At 39.9% G+C, this 27,706-nt stretch overlaps 3 protein-coding genes across 4 annotated transcripts; 1 reads left to right on the forward strand and 2 right to left on the reverse strand.

Annotated features, from left to right (window-relative positions):
- Positions 1-1,050: 1,050 nt before the first annotated feature.
- Positions 1,051-10,759, reverse strand: rbm45 (RNA binding motif protein 45). The gene is made up of 12 exons (XM_051380453.1): positions 10,549-10,759; positions 7,520-7,923; positions 6,637-6,759; positions 6,240-6,366; positions 5,928-6,053; positions 4,891-5,061; positions 4,466-4,595; positions 3,800-3,890; positions 2,829-2,986; positions 2,475-2,550; positions 2,220-2,358; positions 1,051-1,644 (listed from the first exon to the last, which is right to left on the reverse strand). Exons 2-11 carry the CDS (start codon positions 7,913-7,915, stop codon positions 2,242-2,244), a joined length of 1,515 nt encoding a protein of 504 aa, XP_051236413.1. The 5' UTR covers positions 7,916-7,923; positions 10,549-10,759; the 3' UTR covers positions 1,051-1,644; positions 2,220-2,241.
- Positions 9,545-13,409, forward strand: LOC127352478 (cytochrome c). 2 transcript variants are annotated; one of them, XM_051380911.1, is made up of 3 exons: positions 9,545-9,684; positions 11,577-11,751; positions 12,240-13,409. In XM_051380911.1, exons 2-3 carry the CDS (start codon positions 11,583-11,585, stop codon positions 12,383-12,385), a joined length of 315 nt encoding a protein of 104 aa, XP_051236871.1. In that variant the 5' UTR covers positions 9,545-9,684; positions 11,577-11,582; the 3' UTR covers positions 12,386-13,409. The 2 variants fall into 2 exon arrangements, with proteins under 2 accessions (XP_051236871.1, XP_051236881.1); XM_051380921.1 differs by lacking the exon at positions 9,545-9,684 and adding an exon at positions 10,924-11,180.
- A 4,196-nt stretch (positions 13,410-17,605) lies between these two features.
- On the reverse strand, positions 17,606-27,642 carry LOC127352260 (gap junction alpha-5 protein-like). Its single transcript, XM_051380523.1, has 7 exons — positions 27,267-27,642; positions 24,452-24,595; positions 22,701-22,865; positions 21,619-21,915; positions 21,161-21,226; positions 20,917-21,065; positions 17,606-19,575 (listed from the first exon to the last, which is right to left on the reverse strand). Exons 2-7 carry the CDS (start codon positions 24,518-24,520, stop codon positions 19,080-19,082), a joined length of 1,242 nt encoding a protein of 413 aa, XP_051236483.1. The 5' UTR covers positions 24,521-24,595; positions 27,267-27,642; the 3' UTR covers positions 17,606-19,079.
- Positions 27,643-27,706: the final 64 nt, after the last annotated feature.

Genomic DNA, 27,706 nt, shown 5'->3' on the forward strand with positions numbered 1-27,706 from the left:
GGGTGATTTGATTTAAACGTACACATTTTGCAGTTGCTGGCCAGATCAACCTGTTTGGGGGCCTCCGTTGCCACAGTACAGTGCACACATCACACTATAGATATAGATAGCTTCATTTTAGTTTGCACAGAAACTAAACTAAGACCCAGGAACCAACTGATACACATATACTGGACTTCTTGCCTGGTCCCAAGTTATCTGTATGCCAGTTAGTTTGTGGTAGTTTGATGAAACACACCATAATTTAGAAAGTAAAAAGACAGGACCAGTTGATATTGCTAATTTGAAAACACATTTTGAAAGTAATCAAAATTGCCAAAAAGCAACTGACAGTGAACCACAGGGTCCCTGGAGGTCTTGGCCCTTGAGGCAGCAGCTAACCTATATCCAGTTTTGGTGCCAGTGATGCTGAAATTCAGAAATAAATTAAATGCATTTTCAAGAGCAAAATGCTTTTTTGTCAAAAGGATTTCGTGGCTGGCACATCTTAAAGGTAATTACAGTACACATACAGACACACATCATTAAAGCACCCCACATTAACATGTACCTGAAGCATTGCTTGGATCACACCAGCCCACCTCATTCACAACTGTCACATTCATACCTACCAAGGGAGGCGTGTTCAGCAGCTGTATATGATATATTCAGAGCTAGACCAACTGAACATTCAGTTTATTTCTAGAGTCTACCGTCTTGCCCCATGGAGAATTCAAACTACATTTTCTCTCAACTAAAATGTTATTTCATGTTTCCCTCTTGCATACTCAACCACATTTACCAGCTGATCTTATTTAGCCAATATTTGTACCCCACCGCTATTCTGAAGAATTAGCAAAACGAGCACATGAAATAAATCTGTCAAGAAGTCAGTGCACAATGGCAATATTCTGAGACGGACAAAAATGTATTTTAAGCCACCAGGGAGTCTGTGTTCACCAACGCATACAACTGGTTTCTGAAATGTCACATCATGAACATCTTATTAAAACAATTAAATGTACAGTTATTCATCGGGCTGCTACAAAAGAAGAGACGAGACAGGTTGGATGGTGTTTAACTGATCTTTATTTCTACTGAGACAAAAAAAAGTGCACAGTTAGTCTGATAGACATCTTTGATCTGACCTCAACATGGGATTACAAGGCATATTATAAGAGAAAAAAGTAGATCTGAAAAACAAAACACTAAACTTTACAAAGCCTGTTTAGTGAGCTTATCAACGGACTGCAGCCTCCTGCAGTTTTTAGGGATAAAATACTGCCAACCACCTGAACTACAATGTAACCCATGAGATTCTTAACTTGAAAACAAGAGTTCCTTCAACAGCCTGTGGATACACATGGTGTGCTTACTGAGTCCAGCTGACAAGAGCCAAAAGCAGTGTACTTGGAAAAAAGTATAAACTCTGACACTAAGCATGAACTACACATACTAACATCGATGCTGCTCACAGACTGTATAGGGTTAACTTTAGTAGTGGATGCTACTGTGTGTTTGTTAGATCAGTGAGTCACAGCAAGGTCACTGACCACAGGTAAGGTCAGACAGGTGTCAAAGGTCGTGTCAGAGGTCGGGAGAAGGTCTTGATGTCGGTCGGTAGGTCGGTCAGGTCAGATGTCATTGTGTCATGACAACAGTCGCCTAGGGAACAAGAAGCTGCAGTGTTATTCACAGGAAGAGAAACAACCGTCATCAGCAACTTGTAGACATCTTGTTAGACTGAGTAGTGCTTTCCTTACTAAGGGCAATAACTGTTTTACAGGAGGGCACAAATGTGTGGATGGCTGCAGGGGGGCGTGTCTAGAGAGAAGAAGCTCTTACACACAGGAATTTGCAAATAAAGCATTTTCACTGGGAGGTCAAAATATTTTAGATTGTGTATTAGAACAATGTAGTGTGATCTGTACCATAATATACGTGTGTGTGTGTGTGTGTGTGTGTGTGTGTGTGTGTGTCTCTCACAGAGGGCCTACAACCAGCTCAACCAGCAAGAAGAGGTTCTATTTAGTAATACCTGATGTTGTATATTATACACAAACTGCCGCTGACCATTGTGTTGATGCGTTACTTCCTACGAGATGTACTACATTTCAGTGTGTTTATCTAGCATAAGCATATGACATTACAACACACACTGGTGTTGCATTTAAGAAATGTGACTTAACTCTGCAGTTATTCATACTGGCGTTCCCTGCAGCAGAAAACTTGGCACTTACCGCTCATTTCTGCCACGTGACCCTAGTAGGTACGAGGACGTTTATGAGACTCCTCTCTGGGAGGATCAGCCAGCATCACCTTCATCTTTACTCCATTGACGACCCGACCGTGAAGCACTGCCATGGCCTCGTCTGCGCACTGCGAGATATTTATTTAGGGAGAAATACTTGATTTGGTATGACGCCTTTTGGAATCATATCACTTCACTTCCTTCATTATTTAACTGTTTAACCTGCATCAGTTCAGAGTGTCACCTGTTTGTCTGCATACTTCATGTATCCAACCTTCCTTCCAGGAACCAAATGGACCTCAATAAGGGAACCAAAGCGACTGTAGAGAAAAAAAACATTTAATTGTAAAGCCGGGACATTTGTTAATGCTGATTGTCTGGAGCTTCATTTTAATAGCCTTACACTGCCATTTAAGAGCATTTAGCTTGATGCTCATTATCCAAAGTCAGGGACTGAGATTAGAGTAATTGTAATCAATTAAACCTTTGCCCTTCTGGCTAATGGACCATTGTTTTATGCATTTTGTAACGTTCATGTAACATTGTACATTTGTGTTATAATCAAGTAAAACTATGAGTCAACGTATGGGACATTTACCAGAAAACGTCCTCCAGCACATCCGGGGGCAGCGGGGAGGGGCTGAACACAACAAACAAGCGCTCCTTCGTCTTGCTGTCAGGTGGAGCGAGCTTCTTCAGAGGGGGCAAGCTGACGTCTGTCTGAATCCGGGACACTGGGGAGACAGCAGGGAAGCCCTGGAGGATACCAACAAACACACCCAGGATCAGTCATTTAGCTTTAACATTCTTGTTTTTCACAGCTAACTATAAAACCAACAGGTCAAATATTGTATTATCTTAAACATCAATTCCCAGGTTAGGTATGTTACAGGTCCAGTGTGTCATCTTTAGGAGGATCTATTGGTAGAAATGGAATTTAATATTCATAGGTATGTTTTCAGTGTATAATCACCTGAAGTTGTGTTACCTTAAAATGAGCATTTTTAATCTACAGAGGGAGCGGGTTCTCTTCTATATAGTCCACGGTGTTCAATCAGCGTGATTCTACAGTAGCCCAGAATGGACAAGCTGGCTGTAGATAGGGCTTTTATGCGGCCGCTGCAGTTGCTCCTACACGGAAGTCTGAGCTATATTCAAATAGTTGCAATCTACAACTTCACCGTTAAGAATCCTACACACTGGTCTTTTAAATTTTGTGTAATTACCAACTTTTCTATTATTTAATCTGTAAAGTGCTATAGGTGTCAGAGGAGGCCTGGAGAAGCAATTAGCCAGAAGAGTAATTAACCTTGAGTTGTTATTATACACAGGGTGAGTTGTTATGATGATGATTAAGTTTCTCTCTGAAGTGAAAATGTAAAAATAGAATAACTGAACTTTCAATTATTACATTTTTGTGGCAGTTTTCCAGATGAAGATTATTTCATCATGATTCTGCTGAAATATAATCAATTTGTGTTTAACAAGATGAACAAAACACTTTGCATGAGTGCAAATCTCACGGAAGCAAAAAAAACAGTGAATCAAGCGTTGATTAAATGTACTCACAGGTTTCATCACTTGGCTGGTGGAGGGCCCGTTCCACACTGCAGACATCATCTGGGCGGCAACAAACTGCATGGCCATTCGACCTACGGGACTACACACAAACACACGCACACATCCTGATTCAAGCTCATCTTCAATGGAGACACTCTCTTACAGATAACACATTTATAGTGAGTACTAGCGGGAACATGCCCGGTTAATAAAAATACTTTGTGTCTTCCTTTTTCTGCCCAGGCTGCTTTTTCAACATTGGTCGTCGGTATCTTTGCTCTGGTTAGGTTTACATGAGGCTTTCCTCTTTGTCTTAAATGTGTGGCGCCAACAGCTTTTACTGCTTCGGACTACGCATTTTGTCGTTTACTATATGAAGACTGTTTGCTCCTTTTCTTCATCAGGGAGTTGTGGAAAACCACTGCCCGGTCACTGTGGCCCACAGGCGGTAATACTCACATTCACCCATGAATATTTAACAAATATAGACCAAGCAGACGTAAGGAGAAGGTTACTGTTAATTATTAGTGGCATTTTGGTGCCAGTTTTTAAATTAATGGATAAATTAACTTTAAAGGGCATTTCTGTCCCATGCCTCCATTAATTAGGACCCTTCCGCAGTCAAACAGTGCAAGCTGTTGTGTTTATGAACTATATACATGCGTGTGTATGTACCTGCTGCGGTCCTCTCCGTCATCAACAAAATTTACTGCCAGTCTGTTGCCAGGTGGATATTCAAAGCCATTGAGCTTTTCCTTGGCATAAACCGCTGACCCAAGGTTACTGTAGCGAATCAGAGCATGACCTGAGGGCACAGGAAACAAAAGCAGCCAAAAGGACAAGTTAATTGTCATTTAAGTTATGACATGGTAGGGATTAATCATAGAACACTCAGCAAACTGATCAAGTAGTCGACCAACAGAAAACAATCTACCTTTGGTCCTAAATGGTCTGTACATTGAACTACATATTATAGTAACACACTCATTTTCTGTAAAGTAGGAAGTTAACACTTAAACAGTACTTAAGAAAGCTCAGCAAAGACTTTTCTTCACAATCCACAGATGAGTAAAGGCCACACTTTGCCTTTAATCACTAACCTTTGCTCATTCCATAAGCGTCTCTCTGCAGCTCACAGTATTCCATGCCAGGAATGATGTCAAACAGAGCAAAAATCTGCTCCTGGGTAAGCGCGGCCCGTGTTGACATCATCAGGCACCGTGTGAAGTCACCCGAGCGGTAGTCCATGACTGGGTAGTTGCCAGGGTCAACTGTAGAGGGATGAGGGACACCAGGATCAATAACAGGACAGAGACAACTGCAGTAAAGGATCCCCAAATGTATTCTCATCCGAGACCTTCAAGGAGAGACGCTTAAGATTCAAGTTCCCATTTTAATGAGGGGTTTTTGTTGGTGTTTGTCAAGTGTCACTGTTTTGTTGACTCCCCCCTTGGGCCACCTTTGAGTGAATGAACTGAACACTGAAACCAAAAAAAATCTTCATTAAGACTATGAGCCTCTTAATTCAAATCTCACACCATTTATTAAAATCTACCTCCAACCACAGTTCTGAATGCACCACTGATTTAAATGAGGAGTTCTATTCTTTTAAATGACTGTGCTTTACTGAGTACCTCTGACTGATAACTTGAACTCATTAGCAGCTTGAATTTCTATATTTGCAGTAGCACCCTTCATTTTTATCAGGTATTCATTCTCAGGCTGACCAACAGAGTTCCTTGTGTAACATGTGTTGTTTATCTCTCTGTTTACTTGCTAGCAGTCTTCTTCCCTGCCACTGATGGTGCATTGCTTTGTTTCTTGGTGTGTTACCGCCACCTGTTGATCAGTGGAATAATGTGAAACCACTGGCAGGAAAACAGGGACCCATTCATGAAAACATTGCTCATAGTGCTAAAGATTGAAAAAAAAACTCCAGTGTACCTTTAATCAGAGGCGCTGCCTTAAATATCGATGATTAAGTTCTAATTATATTAATAAACCTAAACAATGTCTTCCCAAGTGCCATTTACAAGGTTATCAGTGCTGTGTCTTATGTCCGACTGGTCGTGGGCTTGAACAAGACATAAACCCACAAACAACAAAAAGAATATAGCGAATTCAAACAGCTGCGTACCCATAGGCATGGCATACTGGTTCATGGATTCAGAACCGCCCACGTAATCTCCCCTGGCCGCTCCCCCGCTGTACTCTTCTGTCGCTGCAGCCTTGGTGCGAGGTTCCGCCAGGATGGCCCTGTAAGCTAATAACACAACCGCCATCAACCGGACAGTTCTGAGTGACAAAAATGTCCACAGTGTTTCACACACAAACACTAACACAGGTGAGGAGCCAACATGTCTGGAAACACACTGAATATTCTGTCAACTGTATGGTATAGGTCCACAGCACTTGTGCATGCTTCTACTTAAAATGGAGACAATCTTACTTTTGTCGCAGTTCTCTATGGCGAGGGCAGCTTGGGAGGGTTTGTAGTATCTCACGTAGCCCAGTCCTTTACTCTCCCCTGTGGTTTTATTCTTGATGATCACACAATATTCAATGTCGCCATACTCCTACAGAGACACAGACAGAGGCAACAGCCAGGGATAAATGTATTCTTCCTTCTAAACTTGTTATTTGGGATCACACGATTTAATGTCTTCAATCACATATAATGAGGCAAGAGACAGCATATACAGACAATATAAAGTAGAGAGTTTCACTGCAGTCTGTTTTATTTTACATATAGCCAAAGGGTAAAGGCAGAAATAAAGAACAGAGAGGCTAGCAAAGAGATGAAAAAAAGAGAAGGGGTGTGATAAAGTGGTAATGGGTGTAGTTACTTTGAAAGTGTCTTTAAGGTCCTCCTCTGAGAAGGTTTTAGGGATCATGACAAAGATCCTCGTCAGCTCTTCATCCTCTACGTCTCGGTGTCTTGTTGAAGAGCGTGACTGGGCGATAAACACCTACACAAACGGGCAGAGAGGGGGAAGTGGTCACACGTAATTGCTTAAAGCTGCAGCCTAATGTTACATTCAGAAATATAAAACAAGATTACATATGGATTTTGAGAACTTCAACAAATATCCTTCTAACACCCTTCCTCTCCCTTTCTCCTAGTGATATCCATTTACTCATGTTGTCTGGTCTAGTTTTGATTTCGAGATGCTTACTTATGGAACTTGGGTTGTCGCCTTCATACAAAGGAGAAAACAATGTAAATGGGTGAGTAAAGTTTGTTCTGTGTGCTACTATCAGCTTTCTACAGTATCCTGGTTAATCAAGATAATCCATTGTTGTTGTTGTTGTTGTTTGCACAACCTTTCAGTAAGGTATGAGGTATGTGGATCAGCCTAAACGACTGAGTCATTGATTCTGGAAAAACGAGTTGTTGCTGTTTTCCCCATTTGTATGATTTCATTTTCTTTGGGCACCACAATCAAAATGATCTTAGCCTCAACTGTATTGGAGTAACTTAATAGTAGCAGAAATGGCTAGAAACCATCAGGAGACGATGTGGATTTTATAATTCAGGCTAACACATTAACACTGGTGTCGCTCTCCAATGTAGCTAAGGTTAACGCCCCTGGTGTAGCATGCTAGCAAGCTAACGTCACTGAGCAGACGACTGTTGGACTGAAAGCGTCAAACAATCAAAATATCAACTTAACTCAGTAAAGTGTGTTCATTTAACTCAGCGGCCCGGTGGCCGACCGTTAACGTTACCTTGATGGGTTTAGTCCCGTCCATCAGCACTTTGCCGTGCATTTCCTCCATGGCCATGCAGGCCTGCGAAGACTTGGCGAACTTCACATAACAGATTCCCTTTGACTCCTTTGTCTGCTTGTCTTTGACAACCCAAACCCCCTGGATGTCCCCAAACACAGAGAAACTGTCCCGGAGCTCATCTTCGGTTATGGACCGACTTGTAACCGCGAAAAGCCGGCTGTTGGGAGGGTCGTCGAGGTTTTCAGTGACCTGTTTCGAGGGGTACTCCTCCATCTTTGCTTTCTGCTCAACAGAATGCTGTTGGTTCGTGAGACGTTTACGTGCTCCTCGGAATTTCCTGCTTTGGACATTGCAATTGGAAAGCAACGACGAGACCAGTAGACGGGTACTCATTGTGAATCCTGTAGAAAATCAGTCATGTTATCTTTACATTTGTTTGCCACGACTTGTTTCATTAGTTACTGTTATTTTCGAAAAGAGTGGGACAATAATTGTGTAAATTCCCATAGTTATGAAGCTGTCAGTAGAGCTGGTAGGAGACCGATAATGAACGTTCACTGCCACCTCCTGTACGGGAGGTGTAAAAACACTCTCTTGCTCTCGGTTGGTGAAAGTTACAAAAGGATGCTGCAGACTGCGGAGAGCTTTTGTAACTCATCACCAGCATTCAGACTGTTTACTTCAGTAACATTACAAATATTACTCATTCATTCATGTATGAGCAGGATTTTACAGTTCATTAGCAGCCTAGTTGGTTGAGGTCAATCTCATTTGAACTATTTTGTATAGGACTTCCGCTAATGATTATCACATAATAGTATATTTACATGTACTTAATTACATTCCATCACTGTAACTTCTGATAAGATAGAAAAATATTTCAATATGTGTCAACAATAAAATATATGAATTGACTATATAAAACAACTATATTCTTGATAAAGATGTAATACCTAATGTAAACTTGTGTTGAGCTGTGTGAATTTTGCCAACGACCTACATTTGCATTAAGAGGTATAGCGTTATGAAGACAAGTTGTACCAAGTCACCAGACTGTGCCTTTCAGGTTGTGACCTCTAAACTCCCATTGAGTCTGAGGACACTCTGGTCAACTTGAACAGCTTCAAACCAAACTGTTCTTTTTTTGTCTTGTTTGTGTCTTTTATAGTAAAGAACTTTGTGAAGTCTGCTTTAGAAAGGCACTTTATGTATAAACCTTTACCTTGCTATTTATTACTGAATTATTATTTACCTTATATTGTTATTACTAAACTACCAGGATACCAGACAAGAGGCACTGAGAGACTATAGTGAAGAATATTAGTTACCACTGTGATAGAGACTAGTTGAGATGTTGCCTCCTGTAGTTACAGATAAAAGTACCACAGGTTTCTGAAGTTATATATAAACTGTGAATTAATTAACTGATTAATTAATGTCTTGACTTGTTCATAATAATGATAATTTACCCACCCGTAAAATAGACTAAATAGCATATGAAAGCACCAACATGTGTACACAAAACATTTTATACTGAACAGAGCCAAAAATAAGAGAACATGTTGAGATTGTCTCTATTCCCAGAATCTAGGAACTGGAACTGGAATAATTGACAAACAAAAGTTCTGTACGACTAAAATGAGTGAAACTTTCATGTATCTGCATTAACAGTACCGAAATGCACATTTATAACGTACTTATTCATCTCCTTATAAGGTTACTCCAGCAGGTGCTCCAGGATGGAAGCTGGGGCAGGTTCCAATACACACTACTCGCTTCCTTTCCTAGACCCTTGTCTCATCTCTTAGGGGACCAGAGAGGAATCGCCAACATTATATTCATTAGTTTTAATACCACTGTTTTATCTGAGTGTATTCGAGCACAGTATCCCAAAACCCAAACGAATTCCGAGTATATATTAAGATACGAGGTCGGGTAAGCGCACTCCTCTGAGTATAACGGAACTGGGCCGGATTTACGCGGGTTCACGTACACGCACGTCAGCATTGAGCCCGTCCTGCACGTGATTGGATGACGTCAAAAGCCGGTGCCTCTAAAGTGAAGTGACCTTCTTTACGTCCGCCAGAAACCGCTCACCGGCCGAGAGACGCTGCTTACACCTGCACCGGAGGGATCTTAAACCCGCATATTTCAATCAAAAGGTAAACGTTTAAACTTCCTGTTGAACCGTTATATGAAAGAGAGACTGAGTTTATTGCTTCATTATTCAAAACGACGCTTAAACACAATGATGATGGGCGGCTGAGCCCTTACTGTGCGTTAGTTTCTAGCTAACGTTAGCTCCCAATGTTGGTGAATAGCTCGGTTGCTCTCTTTGCGTGAACAAAAAGGGTTACTCAACCTAAGCCCGTTATTCAACAGTAATGCGCCAGTTCAATGTTGGATTGTGTAATTGTTGGAAAGCGTCATACTTGAGCTCTCCACACTCTCTTACGTGAAGGTGTCAGCTAACACTTCAGCACTGGTTGCGATACACCGACGCCGACATTGAAGCATCCTTGACCCACTGGAGCCCTGCTAACCTTTGTAGCCAGGTCAAGCTAACGTTATAGCTCACTGTTAGCTCAGTCAGCTTTGCTATGAAAGAATATGTGTGCGTAAATACCACATTAGGACGGTGTCTGTGTACGGAAGCTACTTCCAGTTTCTAGTACTTTCTACTGCTGTATGTCCTTGATGCTTCATGGGAAGGATGTGAGGCAGCCGGTAGCCCGCCATGTTAAAGGCTGTATGGGCTGTATGGGCTGTGGTATAGACTAACTTTACCTTCCCTTTGACTTTACATGGTACAGTGTACAAGGTGTTGTATTCCTCATGGTCCATAAGATTTACACTGAGCGAGCCACCGTTAGATGTTATATAACATCCATATATAAGATCCAGCTGCTGCAGTGCTGTCTGTCACGTTTTCTATTTGTTAACTTAAGTCAATTACGATACGAAGTCATTGTGTACATAGTGTATCTAATGCAGATATGACTGTTGTAATCGGGTTTAGATCTAACCTTTTCCAAGTAAGCGGTGTCACACTGGGCTGTAGTCGGCAGTCTCGGTGTCGCTGCGGCGGATGTACACTGAGGACACCTAGACCCGGTTGCGTAATCTTACCCCTTCTTATAAATTGATTCCTGGTTACATTAACTGATTTTAAACCAAGAAACAACAGAATGAACCACTTTATAGTGGAAACATCCGCCGACTGTAGTTAATTAGGAAGTTGTGCTCATTTAGCGATAGTTACCCATGCATTGTTAGGGCGCACTTGTTGGCATAGCAACGGTCAGTCCTCTGCCACAGTGGCATGTATCATTAACAGACCTTTATCTTAGCTAACGTTAAGTACATTAATGTGGCTCGTTTGAACTCGTTGGCTCCCCTCCACAAGAGCGACACATTAAAGCTGCACCCTCATAGCGGAGATACTGTTAAGACAAACCTTATTTACTCGACAAGCCTGGCAGCATATCTTATAGAGTAACCCGAGCTGAAGCTGCCAGTGCCCGAAATAATGACACTACACCGACAGTGACCTAGCGGGAGCGAACGAAAGCGAGGCTGACGTGTTTCTGAGCCGGGTGTCGTGCGGCGCCCTGTCGGATTTCCTGGACATGAGCTCGGCAGGGTGCCAGCAGACGGGGTAATGTCAGGACGTGTTTTGAGTGCAGCCTATAGAAACCAGCGCTACAGGTGCAGGAAAAGTTGTCACCTTAAACGACCTTCACAAGATGGCGCCTGTCAGACTGGAGAAGTGAATGAGCTTCCTGCCATAACCATGGTCTCAGAATAGAAAATGAGCAGTTTTATATATGGATGTAAACTCCCACAAATCCTTATTCAGACAGGGGATAGGATTCTGATTTATATTACTACAATTTATTCTCTTTAACTCTTTATTTGTTAGATTGCCACCACATACAGTGGTTCCTTCTCAGAAGGAACATAAAAATGATGATAAACAACAACTAATCTATGTCCCTCTCGCACCCTCCCAACAATGTGTAATAATTATACTTCTGACTTTATGTTTCTCCAGCTGACTATGGGAGACATTGCCAAAGGAAAGAAGGCGTTCGTCCAGAAGTGTGCTCAGTGCCACACAGTAGAGGAGGGTGGCAAGCACAAGGTGGGCCCCAACCTCTGGGGCCTGTTCGGACGCAAGACCGGGCAGGCAGAGGGCTACTCGTACACAGATGCCAACAAGAGTAAAGGTCAGTTCACCAGTGGTTAAATGAATAACCCTCTACCTTGAACATGGAACGAGTGTTGTCAATCAAGATGTTTAAAATGTTCTGTAACAATGCCAGTGGAACGGAGCTAGAACAAAGCAGAGATGATTGAATTATTAGTAACATGGTCTTAATTCTTTTATCATTTGAAATAGTTTAATGAGCTACTGTCTGGTACAAAAAGGCATAAATGATGGATGTTAGCAAATACATTATGTGAATATTTCATTAATTCATTATAGCCATTATTAGCTTATCTTTTTATTACTTTTTAAAAATGTGTTTGAGGTCAAGTCTTTCAAACAAACCGCTCAAAGATCTTCAGTTTATACATAAGGCTTTAAAAGATTGTTGGTGGAAGTTTGGTGGCAGATATGTTTTATCCTTTTAGATCGGAGGTCAGATCCTGCGAGTTGCCTTGCTTAAATCACTTACCCTGATTTCATCACTGATTATCTGTCTTTTCCCAGGTATTGTGTGGGGTGAGGGCACCCTGATGGAGTACCTGGAGAACCCCAAGAAGTACATTCCTGGAACCAAAATGATCTTCGCTGGAATCAAGAAGAAGGGAGAGCGCCAGGACCTCATTGCATACCTTAAATCGGCAACATCATGAAGTAGTCATGAAAAAACGAATATTTAATGTCCATTTTATTGTATTATTTGTTTATTTTTAGGATTGCACATGGTAAATCTATGGTTTTATGTTTAGTCAATTGTACATACGGTAATTTATGTTGTCAAGGGTTTGAAAAGAAGTGTCACTTCCTCTTTAAGGTCAGGGTGTGAGAAATTGTTCAAGTGGCTAAACATAAAACCGGTCTATTTTTTTTGTCTATGTGTACTACTCTGACTCTTTGAGATGAAAGAATAATCCCATTATTTAAAATATCTAACATGATAGGTTGCCTGACCTCTCACCCATTCTGTTTTCCATGACAACACTTGTCCAGTACTTTCTCTAGTGGAGCCATTCGCCATCATCTATCATCCTCACTTATAAAACTATAACTAAAAAAGTAATCTAATATTCGGTACATCAGTGTGAGACAGGTTGGAAATCCTGGACACTGAATATTTTGTCCTCTTAAACTTCTGAACAAAACCTGTTGTTGCATTGTACGACTCCTAACGGATCTGTTGAAGCAGCTCCTCTGAGCTCCTGTTTTTAACCTGCTGCCAGTCATCAGAGTATGTACAGGTTTTTTAAACATTGTGCTAACGGTGTCTCACTGTTATCTGCCTCTTTGCAGCTATGAATTGTGGGGTATGAATATGTATTACTGCCTTCAAAACCACCACCATGCTGAGATCCCTGCTGTGTGAAATCAGCTGGCATACTATCACCATGCCTACCAATGTTGTGGAGCTACTGTATTGTGTATATTGAAATATCAAGGGCACCATCTGGAGTGACGGAGCGATATGTTATTTACCTGGTTTCACAGGCCTGAAAGAGTGTAGTTTTAATTTATTTTACTGTAATCTGACAGACTACATCTACAATGTTGTGATGGGGCTGCTCACTCTCGCTGTGCACAGCAATACTGTATGCACTTAAATTATAATATAATGTGGTAGCTATGTTGTGGACAGGATGGATGAAGGAGCAATTAAAAGAATACGTCCAGAAATGTAAACCCAACTGGTTCTCTCTTCATTTCAAGGTGTTTATTTTTTGTTTCTTAGCATCAGTGGTGATAAAATTCAGAATATGAACTCTTGACTGGAGTTGGCTCAACTTCAGTCAAGAGCAGACCATTTCTACAATTGTTTCTCTGGAGTTATGACAGGTTTAACAGTGGTTTGTATTTAAACATTAATTAAAGGAACGATGATACCAAATGCTGAATATTCTTTCAGTTTATGGAATGACACAAGCTGAAAGAGTATAAACAAAACTGGTGAAAATGTAGCATTAATTTTTTAATTCCTTACAAATCAAATATGTAGTTGCTCAATTATTATCTTCAGTCAAGACCAGACCAATTCACAATTATCTCTGCTGTATTGAATTTTAATAGATTTATTAAAGGGGAATTCTTAAATATTTTTTAAAACCATTAACTTAAGTCCACCTTAGAATTGCTTCAGTGTCTTCACTTCTATCAAACCAGTATGTGCTTCAGTCTAGACTGATTCTGGCATTTTGAATGTGGCGAATCCAGTCCACTAATTACTGTTTGAACAGGACAAACAATTTGGAGTCCTAATTGTTTCCTGTTTAAAAATCTTACAGCAGATTAGATATGGAATACAACCCCTGAAAATGAAATGTTCTGTCCCTTTGTCCTGTGTAAATATAAATCATCACTTCTGGCTTAGTTGGACTTATGTCATACTCTGAGAGCCACACCTTATTTTATACTGCATCATGTCATATAATTCTCCACTGTTCATGAAGCCTTTCTAGGAACTGAGCCAAGTGAGGGCCACTCAGGTCCTGCATCTAGTCACGTTCTCCCACCGATCAAAGCTCAGTGACGTGCAGAGATCTGGACTAGATCTGTCTGAGTCTTTCTTCAAACAATCTGCTTGCACACTGCCTAGTTACAGAAGGCTGAGTACATTGTGGTGTTTGTGCTGTTAGGCTGTAAAGTAATGAAAATATATGAGGATCTAGTTTGCACCAAACCATAATTGAGATAAAGAGCTGAGGATTACTCTCTTCCTTCGAATTACATTCTGATTTTATATAACTGTACTTGTAAACATGTTTCTTCCATTTGGGGAAAGCCATAAGTGCAGTTTATTCTATCTATAAAGTAGCTGATCACATTGGTTTCAAATGTATGTTTCTTTTAGAGGCCTCTGTTATAACTGTGTAATATGAAACACCACCCTGAAGGACAGACTCATGGGGAGTTAGTTATCACTGGTGGTCAAAGTGGGTATGACATGATAAAATGCATTTTGTAACACTGACACTTTTGTAATGAAAGACAAAAGAACACAGCTCTCATAACTTGTACAGGAAATAGGAGCCAGACACGGTTTAGGCACAGGCTCAAAGACAGAAAGAGGAAGGCAAGGATCAACAGGTGGCAACAGACAGCCAGCACAACTAAACGTAGAAATGTCAGCAAGGCAACAGAGACTACCTGGAAAGCAGGGGTGAACCAAGGACAGGTAAAGGCAGGAAAGAAAGAGAGAATAGTTTTACATGGGCAGTTAAAATGAAGGAGGTGTTATCAGACCAAAAATCTCAGTAGCTATGTCTCAGACTTGATGGTCCAAGTGGGTGTTTCACAATAAAATGCATGTTGTGACATGTTTGTGTTCAAGGACAAAAGCGCAAATGATGTGATGTTGTAAGCGACATTTACATGACTGTGTGTGTATTGACTGGAAATCAATAAGTATATCACAGGTGAAAGTGTGTTAAGTGTGTGTATCCCAGATTTGATATATTTCATACACATATCATAAATTACAATATTAGTTTGTGTTTGTAATTTGTGGCGACATTTATAGAGAGCGACATAACCAGGCACACACACAAACACACACGCGCACACACTGACAGGCAGCTGTAAACAAGGGTCTCCCTTTTGAGATATAAATACAGCTGACATATGACCCAAATGCAGGATTATGGATGAGAAACAGGTGTGTGTGGGTGTGTGTGTCTGTGTCAGGGGGAGGCCGTGGTTGTGACAGAGGCTCACGAGATGCATGACATGTTGGCAAAGACAATACAAGGACATCAGTACATATCTTCAGTCATTTGAGGCATTATGAGGTCACAACATTATTGTTAAACAACACGCGCACACACACATATTTGTCTTTCTGCATATGTGAGGACCCTAATTCCTAACCTTAAAAGCGGTATAACTGAGTTTTTAAATAAAAAACAATCTAACAGGGGTCGTTCAAAGTGATTAACCTACAGAGAATTATCAGCTCAATCTCCAGCTCCCCTCTAAAACCCCACTGTGCATGCTTAACACCATAGAGAGGCTAAGGTCAGTGTAGTCTAATTAGGCAACCTGGCCTGAGATATTGACAGTATGAGGTTTATCTGATGGTTTTTCGATACATTGTGTGTTATTATATACATTATCAAACGACTCAAAACATAAGTTTGTCAAACTTGTTTGGGGAAATATTTTTTATGGTACCACCATTCCCAGTCTTATAGCCTGTTGTACCTATGACCATGCTGTATTACCTGTCATTTTGACACATTTTATACATCATGATGAACTACCAGTACTACTGTAGTCTTTTAAATGTGCTGTAGTAATTAATCAATTCAATGTGTCTGACTGAACTGTTTCATTTGTGACTCCATGCTCAACTAGTTTTTGAGTTGCTGGTGTGGGTACTGTTGGAAAAACACCAACGTGGACTAATATTAAAAAATATTTAGTGTTTTCTTATATGTGGTCATTTTAGTGTTCCAGGTATATATTTGGCCACAAGAGGGCACCCTTGTCCTCACCTATATATATTTTGCCCATGCAGTAACATGGCTCCCACATGGGAATGAAAACAGAAAACCCTCAGTGTTATAGTTCCCAAACATTCCTGATGTATTCAGATGACCTTACTGGCAATTCTCCCATCAGCCCCTGTTCCAAGCTGGATATTAGCCATGGGAATCAGGGAAGATCTTTTTTAATAGCCCCCTTTCTAAACTATCCCATCTTGCCAACTTTCTGACTGTTTTGATGTCTGTCTGTCCATCACTGAAGTTCTCTCTTGTCCAGCTCTTGTGTTAGAAAGACATTCAATCAAGAGTGAAATTATGAGGGGCCTTCAGGTTTCAGGCAATTCTGAACTACACATATCACAGGTAATTTATATTTAATTCATAAGTATGTGAACAAATCAAAGATCTGTCTTCAAACTTCACAAATCACTTTATGGTATCTTAAATTATTGTAGCAGATTGTTAAAAATGAGTAGAGGGTTTGCAGCAGTTAGTGGTGTCCACAAATTACATAATAAATTCCTTTATATTAATATAATCAAATGATTATAGTCATTCAATTTATCCATGTCTTCTTGACCTTCACTCTCTCTCATACAAACTTGATGCAATCATTGTTTTTGGATAGCTGGCTAACTTTAGCTAACTAAAACTGAATTGAATTACAGTATGCACATTCAGGAAACTATTACTGGTCCATAGGGATGTCGCTGTGTAGTTTTTTGTCCCTGATTCTTATCCGAATGTCTGAAATCTGTGTCTCTTGATACCGCTTGATACACAGTTCAGTCGAATAATTATAAATATGTATCGGACCCCTTAAAATAACAGCTCTTTGATCCAAATACTGACAATTGATAATGGATCTATTGGCAGCAGTCATTAGGGAAATTGGACCGGGGAACTGCTCAAACAGCAGACAGAAAATGTTGACATGCCAGAAATCCAGCAATCCGATTGTCTGATCATTTAATTCTAAAATTCAGTGTTGATCAGACTTTTCCAGCGTAACCACATTACATTATTTTATTAATATTAGGGAACATAATGGCTGAATTCCATTTAGCTGCTTCAGTTTCAGCTTCCTGTTATTGTGCATATTGGCTCACTGTCACACAGCCATGGCTTACTGGGACACTTACTGTGTCCATCATACAGGAATATAATGATATATCCAGAGGCAAATATGAAAAGATTCAAATCAGTGAGATGAAAAATGAATCGTGATACACTTTTTGAACAGCAGAGGGCGTTATCTACTTCAGAGTTTGACGTGCTGTCAATCAATCAAGGTGAAAGACATCAGTTTTATCATCACCATTATATAAACAACACTGCATTTCTACTTTTATAAGTTGCCCATCAGTTACAACCTTTTAGAGAAAGAACAGACTCAAACAGGTTTTTCATAATTTTATCTGCAAAGCTTTTTAAATATACCGAATTCACATTATTGAAGTACAGTAATAAATATAAAAGTACATTACAGGAAATGTGCAAAAATTTTAAATGATCATTGATAGTAGTAATCACCTAATAAAATTTGGATTTTTTTTGTGCTCTAGTAAACATTAAGCTACAGTACAATCTGCAAACAAAATCTACAACCTTCATTTCAGATAGAGATTGTAGTCCATTGTGTTTCAGTGCAGATGGGTTTATAGCCATACTGTGAAATTATCATAATACAGTGCAGTAGAAACTCACCAGTGGTCAGCCAAAGTGACTAGGGTTTCACTAACATATATAGGGATATATGAGAAATTAAAACACAGCTTTTAAATAGTCTAGAAATTGTAAAAAATATGCTGGTGTTAAGATGCAATCGGCCTTTGTGCTTTATCTTCATGTCCACTGATGAAACGGTTGGACCAACATCTGCATCCAGATGGGCTAAAACAGACCCAGCTGCAGTGAAAACTTGCTGCGTGCTAATAACAGTAACAGTAAATTAAGTTACATCAGTTAAGTTCCCGTTATTTCACTGAAAAATGAAGAAGTCATTCCAGAAGAAATCTGTCCAACAACAGTAAATGTCAGCCAGTAAATCAGTGAGTTCAGTCCACAGGTTAAACTTGGGTTGGGTTGCTTGAGGGGTCAAAAAAGTCCCAACACCCCCATTGTTGTGACTTCCTCTGTGGTAAAAACTGTAGATTAACATCAGCCCCAATTTATCCCATTAGCTGTTTCTCTCAAAAACTCTGAGGAGAATAACATTTGTCATAAATCATCCTTTAGAGAGAACATTTGCATTAAGTTGTAGCAATTTGCAAGTCCTTCAGAATGATGGGCAACCGTATTGTCACAAAAAATCTGCTCCCATAAACAGATAAAATGTGATACATCATTACAGCTGATGATCTAGTATTAAAGTTTGTGCAAAAACATGTCCCTGACAAATCATGCAATATAATCTTTTCAAAAGGTAACAGATTCTGGTGAACCCATTTCAGGGTTTACCATCACTATCTGATCACAATCACATTAGGAGCCGTTTTTAGGGATTGTCTGTATTGTGCACTGACTCTACATATACTGTTTAATATACGCACATATACACATTTAAACTGCAATCTGAACACTCAACGTCCGATTATTGTCAGTCTGGAGTTCAGTGCAATCTTTGAGCACTCAATTTTGTGTCTGTTAAGGGAAGCAAGTCTGAATGAATTGTCTCCTAATCAAGTAGCAGAGTGGAGTTTCACTCATTTTAATGGCATTCAAGACAAAAAAGAAAATCAGAGTTAGATTCTGATTCCTCCAGCTGTCTAGAGCTATGTGCACATAGCTTTTGTGCATGTGTTCAAAGGGTCAAGTATGTTTAATTAGCATATGTGTGAAGAGTTGAATCTCCCTGCTTTCTGCTTTCTTTCTAAACAGAGAGGTCATCTGCTCTTGTTCGGCTGCTCGTTCCGCTGGTTTTGCTGAATCTTCGTTTGTCCTTCTGACAGAGCCCTTCATTCGGACTAAGCAACAGCTTGTCTGGTCCGCCATTTTGGATCTGAAGGCAGCTAATCTCCCTGCTCCCAGGGCTGTAGCAGTTAGTGTCGGTCCTCAGGTATCCACCATCTTGGATCTGATTGTTACTAGTCTCCTGCCATCCGGGCGAGTAGCAGCTCATCTGAAGGATGTTTACCTCGTCCACGGCAGTGGCCATTTTGTTCTTCTCTGTGGCCATGTTCTCAGTGTTTTGTTGGTTAGCCAGACGGTGGTTGGGGAAAGGGATGGGCAGGAAGTGTGAGGAGCCAATCACACACTGGTTGAAGTCTGGAGGTGGGGTTGATGGCGGCAGAGGAGGAGGCAGAGAGAGCTGTCGGGCCAGCGAGGCGTTAGCAGTGGTGGCGGCCTTCCTTTTGAAGAGCAACTGCCTGCAACAAACAGTTTAGACATTTAACAGATACAATCCCACCATGAAGTAGTCACCATTAGATTAGAAAACATAACATTTAAACTGTACCATGAGCTGCAGTAGAGGTTATGAAATAATGCTATGTACTCTTGTGTTGCAAGGAAGTCTGATTTAAACTTAAACTACTTAACTTACTTAAAGTTGGCTATTCATTCCCCGGAGAAGTGGGCAGTCATTTCAGTCCTACAGGGTTTTTTTCTCACATGGTTTATGTTTACTTCCAGGAAGTAAAAATTGAATCACTGAAGGCTTAAAATAGTTGCGGGACTCTCTGTGTGGGAAATGTACTTTAGATGTTGCCAGAGTTTTTCTTATTTACATCCAATCCTACAGGAGTAATACAAAGAGCCCATACACCACTGCCTATACACAAATCCCTATATTCCAATCCATATGAATACCTTTCACTGTTGACCACAACATAATCTTATCCCTGCCTTAAACTGGTCTGAAGTGACAAACAAACAAGTCAGAAGGACCTCTTTATGAAAATGTCCTCACACTAAAATCATATTAGTAGTTCGGCATCTTTTAGCCTGTTAAAGGGATATACTCCTATAAGAAATAAGAAATATAATAATATAAGAAAAGTCTTGGGGGAAGAAAGGAAAATGTAATATTGTGTGAACAGACTTCTTTTCTTGCACCAGCAATGCTGCTGGCTTACTGGTGTGCTTGATATGCGGTGATAAATTAGCATTATAAGACTCTAGATAAGACAGATCTTTCTTTTTTGGCCAAAAATGGCTCTCTTGATAGTAAAGGTTGCTGACCCCTGTGTTAGACCCTCCCTGCCTGCTAAATGCCCATGTCTTTAAACTCTGTGCCCCCAGCTATAAATTCCAATGCCCAATCCAAGACTATAATGATAACATAATCAGTTGTATTTTCTCAGACTTTATAAAGCTTCACCAGAGCCACAGACAACATTAACACAACTGTTTTCCCAGACCAAATAGTGCTCAAAGACAATAAGTGAATATGGACATTCTCAATGTCTTGCTGAAAGAGAGCCACAAATACTGAGCTTGGTATTGTAAATTTGACCAAATATCTCAGATATGTCTTAAAACTGCGAGTTGGTTTCAGGTCAAAGCACAAACAGTAACTAAAAGCCCATTGTAAAATAGGAAATCAATTTAAAACTGTAAAATCTTTTGAAGCCAGATCTCTGTCTTGGAGAACAACTGGAGAAAATCTAGTCAACAAAACCAGGAATACAAGACCTTTGGAAATCCTGAATCAACCAGTAAATTGGCAGTGAATTCAACCCAATGAACAAGCCACACACAGTTCCTACCTGCAGCAGTGTCTCCATGCCAAGTGATGCAGTTCGAGCACACTGAGAACCAGAGATACGGCCGTCACAGCCAACATGAACACTATGAAGACATTTTTCTCTGTTGGTCTGGAGACATAACAGTTTACTGGATGTGGACATGGCCAAGCCTGAGAAAGAGGGAGGGAGAGAATATGCATGTAGACCTCAGTATCATGTTTTATACTTAGGATGAGTACAAAATGGTTTAAATTTATGGGTTTACCTTGCAGACATACAGAGGATTGAGGAAGATTCCATACAGGAAGTACTGGAGACACAGAAACACCACCTGTGTGGAAGTCCAGTCACAGTCAGATGTACTCATTTACTATATACCTTACACAGTAATGGAAGAAGTATTTAAAGAGGCCATATTATTTTCCCTGCAGTGCTTGGATTACCTCAACAGCAAATATGCAAATAAAAATGAAAGAAAATAAACTGCAATAAGAAGTATTAATGTAAGTGTATTCTATAAGAAAACACAACAATGTAACCTTTGACAAGAAAATGGAAACAGAAAATATGTGTCTTCTTCTATTCAGGTGATTATACACTAATGAAAACATAGCTATGAATATTTTTTTATAAATTTTTGCCAATAGATCCTCCTAAATGTTACACAGTGGACCTTTCAAAGCCTTTAAAAGTGCTAACATCAGCAGTAACAGTAGTATGTACCTCCATGATAATGCGTATCAGAATACTAAATACGTAGGTCTGTAGCAGCGATCCCCTGAGGCGGATTCGACCTCCTGATAGACCTTCTCTTTTTTCCTTTCCTCCGTCCTTCTCGCCTTTCCTCCCTTGTTTCTCTCCCTCTCCTCCACCTTCACCTCCTCCTGGGTCGTCCTCTTTCCCTCCCTCGTCTCCTCCCTCCTCCTCTCTGCTCCTTCTCTTCTCCTCTCTGCGAACAGTGTGCATGGCGTGGCCCATGTAGATCAGACTGGGAGTGGACACAAACACGATCTGGAGCACCTGGAAGAAGATCAGTAACATTTACACTTAAAATCAGTTGAATCAAAGAAGATTAAAGGACTAAACCAACAATTTTGGAACATGTAGGCAACTAACTATAATTTTACTGCAGCAGTTTTCAGTGACCAGGCTTCATTCAGCCGGCCTCAGCTCCATCCACGCTCCACCTCTTTTTCTTTTTCTTTTTCTCTCCACCATTTTTGTATTAGCTGGGACTGGTGGAGTCAGGACTGCCAAGATGGTGACAGCCAGAGCCGAGCACACTGAGCTTCTCAACGGCTCTTCAGTAATCTAAGGCTGACATTGTGAAGACTACGTCCATTTTTTAATTATTATTAATGCTTGCAACTTCATTTAGCATTTGAAAAAAGAAAGAAAAAAGGACTTAATGTTAGATAAAAACAAACAAACAAACATATACATTTTCTGTGCCGAAATGAAAAGAGAACAATAGACATTTTAAACATCAGCCAGTTTGAAATTGTAGAATAAACCGGGTATAACCAATGATAATTTATTAAGGTTCCGTTCCATTCAGGTCAGGGTGTACTGGAAAGGCTCAGCTACACGAAATAGAATGGAGCCTTAATTAATGTTATTGATAACACTTACTATGTAATGAAAAAATTGCTGCTGTGAAATTGGTGATACCATGTGACCTGAAGTTGACAGTCATCACAACTATTACTGCCGTTTAATTCAAATGACATACCTATTATTTCCCCACACTCATCATTTTGTCTCTGTTTTAATCTTATCACATGGCATTAAGTTGTGTACATTACCCAGTATCGTATATGTGCTATAGGGAAGGCTTGGTCATAACAAACGTTCTCGCAACCCGGCTGTCCAGTGTCACAGTCGAAATCTTCCTGTTCGTCTCCCCACGATGACTCAGCGGCAGTCCCGAGCACCAGTATACGGAAGATAAACAGGATGGTCAGCCACACCTGTGGAGCAACAAACAGAAATATATATCAAACCCTCGGAAGCAATGGAAATATAGGAGATAATGTATGGAAATAAGGAGGTAATGAGGAGTTTTTGTGTAAGAAGAACTATTAAATAATAAATAAAATTGGAATATGTTATAAAAAGTGTGTAGATTTGCAGGAACACTGTCTACCTGATTGAATGACTGAATTGTCCATTACATAAAGGTTTTAATTCAGCAACGTCTTACTGATTACACATTTACAGTTATTCATCTCATGTATTTTGTTTCCGTAGTAAGGGATAATAAAGTTGAAATGAATGCTACCGCTGGGTTAAACATTAAATAATGCATGGGGAGGAATGATTTAGTGACAATTATTCAGGGACTCTTGATAATCTTATATGAGCTTAAGATAAGATGGATAGTTATTGATGTTTTTTAGAGGGAGTTATATAAACCTTATCAAAATGTTATTTTTAGTTTAAGACTTTTTGTAGCAGGGGAACAGTAGGACCCATGCAGGGGGTATTAGCCAATCAGATAAGAGCCACAAACTAATAAAAAGGCCCACGCTCAGACATGGTGCTTTGTGTTCTCCTTCATGTTGCTGAAACTGTTGTTCTGTACACTTGTGGCTTCCACTAATCCAAACCTGTGGCTTTTATCATCAGTTATGTTTCATGTTCATTTTAGCATTTTTATTGTTTGAACATGGTAAGACTATCTCTCCTCTCCTTTTCTTTTTGAGTTTTAATTAATGTACAATAAATATGACCCACACTTACTGTTGTGGCCTTGTAACAAAACATAATGTAATTACACTAAATTGACAAAAGGTGATACATCTTTTCTTCATGAGGCAATAACCAAAAACCCAAATATTCCAACAATCTGCAGCATTTTGTAATTAACAGCCTGAACCAAATATGAAAGCCATTTTCCCACATTTTATAATAAATTATTATGTGGGAGTGGCACTTTTCTTTTTGTGGGGCCCTGTCAAAAGACCACTGCAGCAGTCAACTCGTGAATTTGTTTTTCCAGGTTCCAGGTCCCTGAGTTTGGCTGTTTTAAGATGATAACAGAGCTTGTAACAGCTTTTATGTGGCTATTTAGACCAAGATCAGAGTCAACTTTAACACCAAGGGGGACACCAGAGGTTACAGGAGCCTAAGTTTAATTTAGGTTAATTGTTACATAATGCACCATGTTAGTACATTTTCATCATAAAAAGTGTTTTGTAATAACCAGGGAAATGTTGAGTTCTTGCATAATGCAGTGTTATAAGCCCCTGTGTCTCAGTTCAGCTATTAATTCCAGGTATTTACCACCCTTATGATTGCTTCAGTGGTTCTGCATTGTAAACAAACAGACCTGTTCAGACATAAACTCTATATCTGCATATTATTAGAAACCATAAGTCAGGAGACGCAGAATAAACAGGATGATTTGGAAATGTATTAATGTTCTATTCTGAGCAGGTTTATGGCTGTTTACCTTTTTCCAGCATGTGCAGAGGAAGTCAAACTGGTGCCGTGCTGGCTGGCATGCAATGTGTGCAGTGTGTACCTGTATGTGTATGTGTACAGTGTGTCATACTTTGCCAATAGAGGTAGAATGCTCCTGCACTTCCTCCAGGAAGTTTCCCAGCAAGCTCCAGTCTGCCATGACTGATTACAGCTCAGCACAGCTCTTTCAACTCGCCCACCAGTTGTCTCTCAGCTCTGCTGGTTCAGGATTCACCTGAGGAACAGAGAGCACGCACACAGGTTTCATGTCTGCAGCAGAGTCAGGGGTCATTTGTTGCAATTAGGCGTCTCCTAATTTTAGTGATGGTTTATTTTAACAAAAGTTTTATGTATGAGGTTATAATGTCCATGAAAAAGTCTTCAGCCATGTTACTCTGCCTGTATACACTCTTATACCGACAGTAGAAGGATGTTTTCACATTCATCTGCTGAAAGTGGAAAGTTTGTCTTTGCAAATTGAAAATCAGATTTTTAAGGGGTGGGGCCTACAAGCATGATTTGTGACATCACAAATAGTTTGGTCATCAGTAACAGACTATTTGTATATTTCATAATATATGTCTGGAGGGAATCATTACATTTTCTTTTGACAATTTTCTAGAAATTTGCTATAAATATGGATGGAGCAGTGTGTACTGGTTGTAACTGTAATCGGACTGCTTGGTGTGTGATTGTGGTTAGCAAGTGTGTGTATGTGTGTGTTCTGGTATTATCCTGACCCTGTGACCCTCTCTCCACTCCGGCCCTGACCCCATTAATAAAAATGTCTGTGCCCATGTCTTAGTTTAGCTTCGCCCTCAGTTCCCACACCCCCCTCTGTCTGTCTCTGGGGAAGGAAAACTAGACGTCTACTGTAAACACACAGTCTGTCTCTGTCCTTCTTTCTGTCACTGTGGATATGGATGTGTATGTTTACATATGCATACTACTGCATCTTTTTCTCTATAAAAAAACAAGTACAATGACAGTATTGACAACAAATGACAACAAGTCTTGGAACCAGACTTTTTACTATGACTTGTAAGGCATACATATGAACCTGCAGAGTTTTTAAAGTTTTCTGAGATAGATAATCCAACATAGTTTTGTTATTTGTCACTCATTGCTTCAGGGAAACTTCAATATGCAACCCGTACTATGGGGTAATGTTATAAGGAGTTCGGTCTAGACCTGCTCTATTTGAAAAGCTGTTATGAATTGGTGCTGTACAAATAAAGTGGATTGGATTGGATTGGATTGGGTGCTAAAAAACAGTCTTTTTAATGCAAGAAACTGCTAAATCTAGTCCCTTTTACAATGACATAGATTTGTTCTATAGTTGTATGTGATTTGTTTGGACTAAAAGGTTACATGCATTGCATAAGTAGATGCGATAAGGTGCAATATATATATGAAACAAATTTTTCGAATTGTAGCAACAAATTTTTAAGATAGTTTATTTTCTTTACTCTATTTAAATTTTATTCAAGCAGGAAGTCTTTTCAGATGCACGTTCTCTTTGGCACGAGATGGCAGCGTCAGGTAGAAACAGTATTAGAAACAGATTTTTGAGTGGGGGAGCACATGTTTAGTGATGTACTGCATCCTGCTATAGAGTCTGTCTTTTCTATGTTCATGTTATCTACTTTTAATCTTCTTACTGCAGCGTTCAGTTTTTACAGTGATTCTGAAGATTAATTGTGCAAACCGTCAGAATTTCATCTTTAGAGAATTTAAAATCAGATATGGGATTTTCTCTGATAGTCTCTTATTTATTAAATGCCCTTCCCTTCCTGTTTTTGTGAAGCCCAGTCTTTGAGCAAACCGTGTGTGTGTGTGTGTGTGTGTGTGTGTGTGTGTGTGTGTGTGTGTGTGTGTGTGTGTGTGTGTGTGTGTTGGTTTGTGTATTTATGCTTTTCACAAGTGCTCCCAGCATCATTAATAACAATATTACTTCCTTGTATAGACTTTCTCCTGACCTTTGCGTGCATGTGTATGTATTAGTGTGTGTATGTGTGCCCATTATCCAGCACTCAGTATTGTTCTGCATCCTGTCTTGATAACGGGCACAGAGGCACAAATGCACACACACACACACACACACACACACACACACACACACACACACACACACACACACACACACACACAAAGGACCTGTCTCTCTTTCCTCTGCTGGTTCACAATAATAGATGATAAACCGTTGACATTGCTCAGACCTGAGGATGTTTTAAGTCCGATAATAAACTTTATTTATAACTTACACTATTAATCTTCCACAATTGAATAGGTCAACAAGATAAAAATGTGACAGGAGTAAAAAAAAAAGAGGAGTTGACAATACCAACAAATAAATCAAACATTTCCATCTTTAACTTTAAATTTGAGGGTTGAGAACATTTTCTACTCACTAAAGCTCTTTCATAGACACCCAAACTAGACTGTTTTTCTTACGCTAATTCCTGAAAAGTTAACGTCTGAAAGGCTATTGAAACATGAGTTTGAAGAACTTTAGATGAAATTTTGCCTTATTAAACTTATTAGAACTTTTTGTTATCTGTCCTCCTGTCTGTCAGTCCTGATGGAAATTAAGTTGGTCTTTAGTCAAATATCAGATATTGTTTTGTTTATGATAACAGCAGCTCTTTCTTGACCACAGCGACTCTGCCTGTCAACCCCGTGATGGTTTTTCTATCTTAGAAATCCATCTTTTGTTGTAAAAACTTCATTTATAGGCCAAACACCATTTAGTTCCATTCACACCACTGGCTGTTTCAGAGCTGCTTTCGCTGACATAATTAATGACCAAACACTGAACAGGTGGAAGCTCAAATAAAAATACTTGAAACTTATTTATCAAGTTAGTGAAGACCAAGTTGTTCACTTGACACATACACGTATTTTACCTGATTTAGGATACAAAGCAGGGAATTGCAGTTAGCCTGAGAAAGTTAGTGGTTGCTTTCCTCTTCCTCAGCAGCTATTCTTGAGGTGCCTTTGAGCAAGGCTCTTCTTCCCCGCACTTCTTCCCTGTCCACTGATCCTCAACGGCCAGCAGCAGAAGATTTCCAGATGCTTTCCAGTTATTTAAGGTATTACTGTCTTCCTCTAGTAAAAAGTTTGTGTGTTGTTGTCCAACGTAAGTTGCTGAATCTGAAAATGTGCACAGCTTCAGGCTCTGAGGGGAGAGTCAGATAGCCAGAGAGACAGAGTTCATTCAGTTGAGTTGTCAGTGAGACAGTCGCAGCAGCAGACTGATGGGAGCAGTTTGTGTCCAGAGGTCTGAACTGAAATATGTGTGAGACTTAAGTTTGTACCAGCCTCCTTCTCTCTCTCTCTCTCTCTC

The sequence above is a fragment of the Dicentrarchus labrax genome, unplaced genomic scaffold, assembly GCF_905237075.1.
Source record: "Dicentrarchus labrax unplaced genomic scaffold, dlabrax2021, whole genome shotgun sequence".
NCBI lineage: Eukaryota > Metazoa > Chordata > Actinopteri > Moronidae > Dicentrarchus > Dicentrarchus labrax.